At 35.8% G+C, this 11,321-nt stretch overlaps 1 protein-coding gene across 1 annotated transcript; it reads right to left on the bottom strand.

The window, feature by feature from the left end:
• Positions 1-5,944: 5,944 nt before the first annotated feature.
• Positions 5,945-10,565, bottom strand: LOC107842465 (probable serine/threonine-protein kinase PBL11). Its single transcript, XM_016686320.2, has 5 exons — positions 10,236-10,565; positions 8,919-9,600; positions 8,259-8,516; positions 7,970-8,089; positions 5,945-6,767 (listed from the first exon to the last, which is right to left on the bottom strand). The coding sequence occupies exons 2-5, from the start codon at positions 9,570-9,572 to the stop codon at positions 6,144-6,146; spliced, it is 1,656 nt and encodes a 551-aa protein (XP_016541806.1). The 5' UTR covers positions 9,573-9,600; positions 10,236-10,565; the 3' UTR covers positions 5,945-6,143.
• Between the last annotated feature and the right edge of the window lie 756 nt (positions 10,566-11,321).

Here is an 11,321-nt window from a genome sequence, read left to right as displayed (position 1 = left end):
GAACGCTTCCACATTTACCACGGGTACAGGCTATTGAAGACTAATTCAATGTATGACCTGATCAAATTTAATTTGTTAGTAGTTTTCTATTTTCTTGTGTTGTTAGCAGTCATGTTGCAGTATGTTTTACTTAACTGATAGTGGATAGTTATTGCTTAGTTAGTGGAGTAGTTGTTAACTTAGTGACTTAGTGGTTTGTTTGTTTTGTAAGTCTATATAAAGGTTTGTCTTCAGTTGTTTTTAATAATCAGAAAAATTGAGCTTTAGCACACATTCAAACTTTTTACTTTCAGCCTCTGTTTTAAAGCTTTTTGCTGTCTATTTTCCCAACATCTTTGGTATCAGAGCCATGGCAAGTAGCAACAATTTCTTGGGTGTGACACAACCACTCATTCCCATCTTCGCAGGAGAAAATTATAAATTCTAGAGTATTCATATGAAAACTATACTCAAATCCCAAAATCTTTAGAACTTGGTAGAAAGTGGATTTGCAGATCCTAACAAAGGAGATAGACTACGAAACAACAAGCAAAAGATGCTAAGGCGCTGGTGTTTATCCAGCAAGATATTCATGATAGTATTTTTTTCCACGGATTGTAGCAGCAACCACATCAAAAAAAGCTTGGTACATCTACAGAAAGAGTTTAGAGGTGATTCAAAGGTCATTGTGGTGAGACTCCAATTACTTCGGCGTGACTTTGAAACCTTAATGATGAAAAATGGAGAATCTATTCCTGATATTTTATCCAAAGCAGTGGCATTGTCAGCAAAATGCGATCCTATGGCGAGAAAGTTACTGACCAGACTATTGTGGAAAAGATACTGTAAAGCTTGACTCCAAAATTTAATCATATAGTTGTTGCAATAAAAGAGTCTAAGGATCTTTCAGTATTTTCCTTTGATGAATTGATGGGATCTCTTCAAGATCATAAGACGAAACTCAGTCGATCTACTGAAAAGAATGAAGAGAAGACATTCCAGGTAAAGGATGCAACAACTAAATATGGATAAAACAATGGTCTAGCAGGCAAAGGCTGAGGAAGAAGAGGATTCTGCAGTGGTCGAGGTCGTGGTTATGGAACAGACAAATGAAGGAATGATAGGCACAAACTGTCCAATGAGCAAGGTAACAGGAAAAATGTCATCACTGTCAGCGCTACAGGCATATAAGGGCTGACTGCTAGTATAAAAACCAGAAAATAAATTTTGCAGCAAGAGAAAATGAGGAAGAGAATTATCTTTTGGTTTGCATTGATACAGACCATAAGCCAAGTGATTTATGGTTTGTAGATAGTGGTTGTTCAAATCATATGACAAGCATCAAATCTTTGTTCAAGGAGTTATATGAGAAGAAAAAGAAAACGGTGCATCTTGGCAACACAAAAGAGATATAGATTGAAGGAAAAGGCATTGTGAGTGTTGACACTAGCCATGACAAAGTAAAAATATTAGATAATGTCCAATTTGTATCTTATTTAGGATACAATTTGTTAAGTGTTGGACAAATAATTATTGATGGGCATTCTCTTTGGTTTGATGGTGATGCTTGTGTCATTACAAACAAGAAGTCAGGCAAAAAAGTTCGCATCACTATGACACCAAACAAGGTATTTTCGCTGGATATTTTCAATATGGAAAATTTTGCCCTTGCTGCAAGTGTAAATGATGACTCAGAGTTGTGGCATTTGAGGTACGGTCACCTTAACATAAAAGGCTTGAAATTGCTTGTTGACAAAGGTATGATTCTTGGACTACCAAAAATTAATTCTAGTGACTTGTGTGAATGATGCATTTATGGAAAACAAACTAGAAAATCTTTTCCTATTGGAAAGGTTTGGAGGGCTTCAAAGTGTCTTGAATTGATATATGCTGATTTATGTGGACCTATGTATGCTACATCTTTTGGTGGTAGTCATTATTTTCTACTCTTTACTGATGATTATATTCGCATGAGTTGGGTCTATTTTTTGAAAAGTAAATCAGAAACATTTCAGAAATTCAAGCAATTCAAAGCCATAGTTGAGAAACAAAGTGATCTGTCCATCAAAACCTTTCGCATTGATAGAGACGGCGAGTTCTTGTCCAAGGAATTTAATCTCTTTTGTGAAGAAAGTGGCATCCACAGGAAACTAACAAAACCTTATACTCCAGAGCAAAATGGTATCGCTGAGCGGAAAAATCGCACTATTGTGGCGATGTAAAGAAGCATGTTGCAAGCAAAGGGACTTTCGAATCATTTTTGGACTGAAGTTGTGGCGACATCAGCCCATTTATTGAATCTGCCTCCCACAAATATTATTAAATCAAACTCTATTTGAAGCTTAGTGGGGTAGAAAACCATCTGTAAGCTATTTAAGAATTTTTAGTTGTATTGCTTATGCTTTGATAAATTCTCAATTCCGTCATAAGTTGGATAAAAAATCTGAAAAGTGCATTTTTATTAATTATTGTACACAATCTAAAGCATATAGACTATATAACCCCCTTAGTAGAAAGATTTTAATAAGAAGACATATAGTATTTAATGAAACAGCAAGCTGAAATTGGAGTGGATGCAATAGTAAGATGCAAGAGCAGATTTCTATGCCGACTAGAATCACTTTTGATGAAATTCAATAGCCAAATGCTATAGCTACAGCAATGGGTTCTTCTACAACTTCTCCGGATTCATCTTCTTCAGCTTTACCGAGTAAAAACTTTTCATCTACAAATCTTGAAGAGTCTCTAGATGAACCAATTCCATTAAGAAGATCAACAAGGCTTACAAAGCTAAATCCTATGCTAATGACATGTATACATCTTGATAATTTTTTGTTGCTATTTCAGATCCTACACATTATGGAGAAACAATTGAAAAGGAAGGGTGGCGTAGTGCGATGCTAGAAGTGATAAATTTATAAAAAGGAATGGTACATGGGAGATGGTGGAATTACCAGAAGAAAAAAATGCAATCGGGTTGAAGTGGGTCTTCAAGTCAAAGTTTGCAATGGATGGGAGCCTACAGAAGCATAAAGCTCGTCTTGTGGCAAAAAGATATGCGCAACAATATGGTATTGATTTTGAAGAAGCATTTTCTCCAATCGCTCGGTTCGAAACTGTTAGACTTGTTCTAGTATTGACTGCACAGTCACAATGACTAGTTTATCAATTTGATGTCAATTCGGTATTTTTTAATGGAGACTTACAAGAAGAGGTCTACGTAGCACAACCAGAAGGTTTCATAAAGAAGGGCGATGAAACAAAGGTCTATAAGCTAAAAAAGACATTATATGGTTTGAAACAAGCCCCTTGAGCATGGTATAACAAAATCGATGGGTATTTTCAGACAAAGGCATATATGAGAAGTGAGAATGAACCCACATTGTTTGTAAATAGGAAAGGTACTGATTGTATCATTGTTTGTCTTTACGTTGATGATAACATTTATACGAGCTCTTCTATTTCTCTTGTGGATGAATTCAAGTCTCAATGATGAATGAGTTTGAGATGTCAGATATGATTTTATTATATTATTTTCTTGGCCTTGAAGTCCATCAAGCTGAAGACGGAATATTTCTATCACAAAGAAAATATGTGAGAGACCTTCTCATTAAATTTGATTTGCTTGATTGCAAGCCTGTAGCTACACCTATAAATATTGGTGAAAAATTACAGCTTAATGATGAAGCAAAGATGAATAATGCTAGAAATTTTAGAAGCCTGGTTGGAGGTTTGATTTACCCAACCCACACTCACCCCAGTATTGCATTCTCTATTGGTGTCATTTTCAGGTTCATGCAACAACCTTCAAAGGTTCATTTTTGGAGTAGCAAAAAGGGTTCTGTGTTATATCGCTGGAACTATGGACTATGGTATTTGGTATTCACAAGTTTCCAATTTTAGATTATATGGGTTCACTAATAGTAACTATGCTGGTTCATTGGATGATAGACGGACAGCTTATGTTTTCACTCTAGGTTCAAGTGTGGTGACTTGGAGTTCAAAGAAGCAAGCTATAGCAACGTTGTCAACCCTAGAAGTTGAGTACATTGTAGCAACTTCAGCATCTTGTCAAGCCATCTGACTTAGAATGATGTTAGCAGAACTTCAGCATAAGCAAAAAAGTGCAACAGAGATATACTGTGACAATAAAGTATTGATCGTCATGACAAAGAATTCAAGTTTTCACAGCAGAACTAAGCACATTGATGTCCTCTTTCATTTCATTCGTGATTTGGTAGCAAAAGAGAAAATAATAGTGAAATATTGCAGCACTCATAAGCAATTAGCTAATATACTGACGAAGTCTTTGGCAACAGACAAATTTATTTATTTGAGGGCTTTGCTTGATGTTTGTAACTTTGAATTAAGGGGGAGTGAGTATTGAAGACTAATTCAATGTATGACCTGATCAACTTTAATTTGTTAGTAGTTTTCTATTTTCTTAGACTATTAGCACTCATGTTGCAGTATGTTTTAGTTAACTGATAGTGAATAGTTGTTGCTGAGTTAGTGGAGCAGTTGTTAACCTAGTGACTTAGTGGTTTGTTTATTTTGTAAGCCTATATAAAGGCTTGTCTTCAGTTGTTTTTAATATATAGAAAAATTGAGCTTCAACACACATTCAAATCTTTTACTTTCAGCCTCTGTTTTTAAGTTTTTTGCAGTCTATTTTCCCAATACAGGCTTATCTCGTATGAAACATTAAATGATTTTACTCTTTTTCTAGTAGCAAAGTTTAAACCAGCCTTACCACTGTCAAGCAGATACCATCTCTTTTTACGCCAAACTCAAAATTCTTGTTAAATACCTTTTTCATCCAAATTACACTCTTTTAGGGGTCGTTTGGTAGAGTGTATTAAAATGTTAATGCATGCATTAGTTTAATGTATATTAGTAATACCTTGTTTGGTATACCTTTTTACCCTATGTATAATTAATACAAGCATTAGTTATACACTTTATTGTGTATTGAGGTGTGTATTACTAATACCTCAAAATTCGTGGTATTAGTAATGCAATGAATCTAATGCATGCATTAACATGCTTAATGACTCTATTACCCCTCAAAAAATTTCCGCATCCTTTCCAACATATATATTGAGGGTATTATGTAAAAGAAATTTTTTTCTTTAGAAATTATGTAATTCATGTTTTTTAATACATCGAACCAAACACTGCATAAGAAAAATACAAGCATAACTAATGCAAGCATAACTAATACAAGCATTACTAATACAAGCATTATTACTACACCATATTTTGCATTATTCTTATACACTCTACCAAACGACCCCTTACAGCACTGGTGCAACAAGTACTCTTTAGGACACCCGTCTTATGCAAATTAATTCTTTTTACAGCGCGGGACTTCAGCGGTTGGATGCAAACAAGAAAAACCATACTCCCACTTGTTTTGACTTGACATGAAGTTTAAAAAAATAACGAAGACTTTTAAATTTTATGATCTTGAATTAAAAATATGCAAAATATATCAAAATGTCCTTTATCTTGTAGTCTTAAAACATATTTGTGTGAAAAGTTAAAATTACTCCATCCAATTACTCCCTCTGTCCATTTTTATTTATCCACTTTCCTATTATTTATCCAATTTCCTATTAGCACAAATATTAAAAAATAATAAATGATAAAAAATAATTTTACATTTACCGTTTGAATATAATAAATCTAATATTTTAAAAATTACATTAAATAATGAATCATATCTAATACTGAAATAAAATGAATAAGAAATAAAGAAAGTATTGATTGATTTTATAAACTGAACAATATTGTTGAACATCCCAAAATATATAAGTGGATAAGTAAAGATGAATGAAGAAAGTAAAAAATTGCTTAAAAAAAAAAATCATTCTTTTTAAAATAGATTAAAAGAAAAGTAAATCATTATTTTTTAAATTAAATTGAGGGAGTATAAGGTAATATTAACATCTCGCTCAAGCACTCGATTAGGAAACACTATTCAAACCAAATGAATGCCATATTTACAAAATGGTATTCCCACATCTCTCTTCCATGAGAAAAGGGAAGGTGGAAAACCACATGCTTATCTGCTATATCGTTTCATGTAAATCACCTGTCAAAAAGGGAAGGACCCAAAAAGAAAAAAACAATTTGAAAAAAAAAAATGCTCTACAGACGGATCAAAATCCTTCGACACTAGACCTCTGGACCGATGACGATGATGGCCTCCGGCCTTCCGATCGATCAAAGTCCTCTATGGAAAGGGTGGAGGAACATGAATGTAGAGACAACAGTGGAGCAGCTGTCCTTGTGGGAGAAACAGATAGAGGGTGGGTTGGTGGTGAAGGAGAGAAGCTCAATCTTGGTGCTGGGGTAATGATTCCATTTAGGCTCGGAGACTTCGAGATGAGTTTTACATCGACTACCCCTGGCTCTTGAAGAGGAAACCAGGAAGGGTACTTCATCACTTGTACAGTCGAGAGTTGCTCCACTACAGTTCTCATGGTGGGCCTTTCAGATGGATCCTTTTGCAGACATCTTTGAGCAATATCAGCCACTGTCCTTGCCGCTTTGGCAGGGAACCGGCCTTTTAACTGAGGGTCCATGATTAGCGATAATCTACAGTCATCAGCTAGGAAAGGCCTGCTCCACTTCACTAAATTCCTCTCTTCCTTTGGATGCCGACTGTCTAAATTTTTCCGGCCAGTCAGCAGCTCAAGAAGAACAATCCCAAAACTCCAAACATTGCTCTTTGGAGTTACCAATCCTCGCTCCAGAGTCTCCTCAGAGAGATTTGCCAGGGCCTGAAAAACTCAAGCTTATTAACAAGAAAATTTTAGGAACTTTGAAGAGGTCACGAAGTGTGACAACTTCAAAGAAAACAACAACAACAACATACCCACCGTATTGGGTCTGGGGAGGGTAGTGTACGCAGTCCATACCACTACCACTACCTCAGCTAAAGTAGAGAGGTTGTTTTCGATAGACCCTAGTTCAGGACAAACAACAATATAACAAGCAAAAAAACATAAAAACAAACAAAAATGGGGTAACACACTACTAGCTAATAAGGAAACAAGACATCCATAGGATAATACTACGAACTATCTATCCAAAAATCACAACCATCACCAAAACATCATGAACAAGAAACTACAAGACATATGCATAACACTATAACTACAGGTACATCTACAAACAAAGCAGTCCTCCCTACTAGTAAGGACGCACTCCTACCCACAAACCCTGTAAACTAATCTGCGTCCTCCACACCTTCCTATGCTAAAATACCAATTAGACCTAGCGACAGGCACAAACACCTTTTTGTTTCTTCCAAAATTTTACAAAGATGAAATATTTCTCGAAAAAAATACTAGTTAGGAGTTTGGACAATACAAGGTTGAATTTGGCAAAGAAAAAAATAAATGAAGTTTACATTGAGAAAAGAAGAGTATTTGGAAGTTGAAGTCACGATTAATCATGAATTTCACTTGGCAAAAAAGTTGAAGTTCTGTGAGTGAACTATTATGCGATTAATCATGAATTTCACTTGGAAAAAAAAAGTTGAAGTTCTGTGAGTGAATATTATGTCAATTGAAATGCTCCTCAAACTAGTTTTTCAATATCTAATTCTCTATTTGAAGTTGAAGATGCAATAAAGGACAAAATAGTAAAAACACAGACATCGGCTTATTTCAAGTTCAAGATGAACTAGTGAAACAACTTTCATGGCTAAATGGGGAAAACCATGGTTATATGCCCAGGCCTCGTAGTTACACCTATTAGCCTAAGCGCCACATCCAATATACATGAGCCTCGACTATTACGCAGAACCTGCATAGTTGCTAAGATGCTATTCATATACTCTTCTAATTAGTGGCGTGGTATACAGGGTATATGCTCAGGCAACAACTAGTTGACCCAGATTGTGGGTGAAACTTTTAAGACCAGGGTTTTTAACACAGAGATGAATATTCTGCAACTGTTTTATCATAGGAGAACTTACAACTGAACTGCATGATATGTCCATTTCTTGTATATGAGTAATGAATCCATACCCCGAGAGCTTTGCGCTAAAATCCTTATCAATTTGTATATTTGCAGTGGAAAATTCATGGAACATTGCCTGTTACAGGGAATAAGAAACTTAGCGAAATATGTGACTAGCATAGGTCTACCTCAATATAAAAAACTAGAGATTCCTCAATAAAGAGGTGATAGAATAGTACAAGGTTGAATACAGAAAATGAAGGTAACCATGATTAGACAACAGGTTTAGGAAGCAGCATAGACACCTGGAAAGGCCCTTCCTCATGAAGGAATGTGAGACCTTGAGCAGCACATAAAGCAATTTTTGTTCGAGCATTCCAGTCTATCGGCGGACCATCTGACCTCCCAAACAAAAGCCGGTCTAAACTTCCATGGAAAAGCCTTTCATAAACCAACATTCTGTGCTCAGAACCTTCCCGTGCATGAAAACCAACCAGTTTACAAAGTGATGGATGTTGCAAAGAAGCTAGTGTGTTCACCTCAGTCACAAATTCCTTCAACCCCTGAAAAGCCAAAGATCGTGAGTATTCCAAAACTCATAAAGAAATGTAAAACCAAGTAACCTGCAAACATTGCATCCTAAATTTAAAAACATTGAAAATCAAACAATTTCTGCCGTGACATAATCTATAAATGAGAATTTTTCAGTACAGTGTGAAGCAGGAGGGCATCCCAGAAATTCTACCTCCAGATAGCAACTTTACTTCTCTAAAATTGCATATGCTGGAAGATGAAGAAACAAAGCCACTAATCTATCCAAAGTATGAACCTTCCCAATCTTAGATATCACATGGAAATCAGACAAAAGAAGCTGACCCCCCACCCCCACACCCAAAAAAAAAGAGAGAGGCAGCGAAAATGATAGACAGGCAAGATAATTCAAAGTCAATAAATACTGCAATCACCTGCAAAGAAGGATGAAGCCGGGTTACAGTGGCTTCAAGCTTCTTTGTGCCAGCAGCATCGTCACCAAAAGAAGCTCTGTAGATAACAGAAGAGAGCCCTTCTGACATACATCTCTCAGGACAAAAGCGGTGGCAGGCAGCAGCAACTTCTTCAAATGAGAAGTTCCTGAGTGCTCCAGTAGAAGGCAATGTTGAAGGCAGAGTAGGAGGCAGCGGCAGCGGTCCAGAGACATTTAGCGGACCGCTGGCATTGCCAACTTTAAAGCTTCCCATAGTTTTGAGAGTGGCAGCACTCTGTGGAGATGGAAGGGGAAGAGGCTGAGGACTTGGTGATTGGTATTCCTTGATTGAACCAACACGACTCCTGAACTCGTCCTGTTCCTCGCATTCATTTGATGCTAGAGCATTTTGTTCTGTTGCGTCCAGGCTAGATGGGGCTGAGAGTGCCCGTGTCCTACTGCTTGTAACTCTGTTATTCGACTGTATAGATTTTACTCTAGTTCTAAAACTTGGAGGTGCTGACTGCAATGACCGTGTCTGCACTTGGGGCACGGGCAATGCAGTAGGAGAATGCTCCTGAGGATTCACACGTTTGATGTGGATACTCTGTTCGGACTTCTTCTTCTTACATTTTAAAACTGTGAAACAACCCATTTTTGTGTCTACACTGGCTTATACAGTCCTGCCAAATCAGTGTATGATAAAAATACTCATGATTCCATTGTGAAATATAACACAACTCAATTTCTATTTTAACATCATTGTGTTACAAATGATCAAATCTAGACTACTACATAAATCCAATATAATAGAATTGTATCATTGAATTTACCACAGAGAGTGATTATTTTGTCTGAAGTAGGGTATATAAATAAATATGCTTTTCCCAATTTCAACGATACAGAATTAAATAGTCAACTGTTAGCAGTTATAAGTTCCTAGGTTTCAAACACACGAGAAGCACAAAATCAGCAAGAGAACAAACGGATAATTAAATAAATAAAATTATCTAAATTTCAACAAAACATAAGGTGATAAATCAATAATTAAGATGTACTGGCATTTAATATAAGAATTGTTGAATTTTCAAATAAGATAAAGGCCAAAATTGTTCTTCTGAATATGACATTCAAATTGAATGGGATGATCCAATAGAAAGTTCTTTTTTTTTTTCTTTTTTTTTTGAAAAAGCAGAAATAATGATAAACCAATCTAAACAGCCAACACAAAGATCTCAGGCAACGACAAGGATTCAGAATATCTAACTGAATTATCAATTCACAGAACTGAGAACAAAAGAAGAATGAAAAAGCGAACCTTGAAAAAATGCCACACAGTAAATTGTATTGGTTGATGTTTGAGCTGCTCTAAGCTTAATGTTTCGAACTTTTTACTGATTTTTTGAGGTTAGAATAAACCCCAAGTAATGGAATTTCGAAATCTGTTGATGACTTGATTAGCTAAGAAACCCTAAAGACGAGTCAAATGAAAACAAATGAGGAACGGCAGATTTATTTTTGAGAGAGAGAGACAGAGAAGAGAGTTCATAGAAATGGAGTACAAGAAGCAATAGTCAAACACTCAAAACCAACCAAAACCCGAGTATGGGTAAATGCCCCTTTATTGTTATCTCCACATACCACATCACAAAAGACACTCGAGAAGGAAAGGTGTGTTTTAAGTATTGAATGAAACATTGGTAACATTGATTAATTTAAAGGATCAGTATCATTAGAAAATTTAATCAAGTTAATTATAGATTTAATTAATATTTTAAAAATTTTTTAATTTTTTAAAAAATATAAATCAATTCACATCCTTCTTCAATCCAAATCAATCAGTCTTTTTCCTTTCTCTCGATAACTTCTCTCAATTCTCTCCAAACCAACAGTTCTGCAAAATTCTCCCTTCAATCTCCGGTGACTTCAATCTCCAATGAAAAATAGTCGAGCGAGTTCCCTTTCGACTTTCAACCGTCAATTAATGTGAAGACTTTTCCGGCGACAATAATTTCGAGTTCTTCGTCGTCTCATTTCTTTTTTCACAGGTAAAATATTACGAAGAAACAGAGGAACTTGAGCTAACTACTCTTCTAGTATTGAAATATGGACTAAATAAAACCCTAATTTCTGGCATTTCTTCTTGTTGTTGTCGTACTGTTGATTCGAATTTGTTGGTGATTTTTGTTCACAGTTGATGTTCTTAGTGGAGACCCCTTCTTAGTGTGTGTGTATGATGTGTTGGTGTTGCTGGGTTGATTTGTTGTTTGTTTGGGTAAAAATAGTGTTGCAACAGATGAAATATCTGATACAACAGATGAAGACATCTGATACAACTGATGAAAATATCTGATGCACCAGATTAAAATCTGATGCAAGTATGAAATCTGATGCAACAGATGAA

Source organism: Capsicum annuum, chromosome 9, assembly GCF_002878395.1.
Source record: "Capsicum annuum cultivar UCD-10X-F1 chromosome 9, UCD10Xv1.1, whole genome shotgun sequence".
Classification (NCBI taxonomy): domain Eukaryota; kingdom Viridiplantae; phylum Streptophyta; class Magnoliopsida; order Solanales; family Solanaceae; genus Capsicum; species Capsicum annuum.
This window is presented reverse-complemented; position numbering and strand designations above follow the sequence as displayed.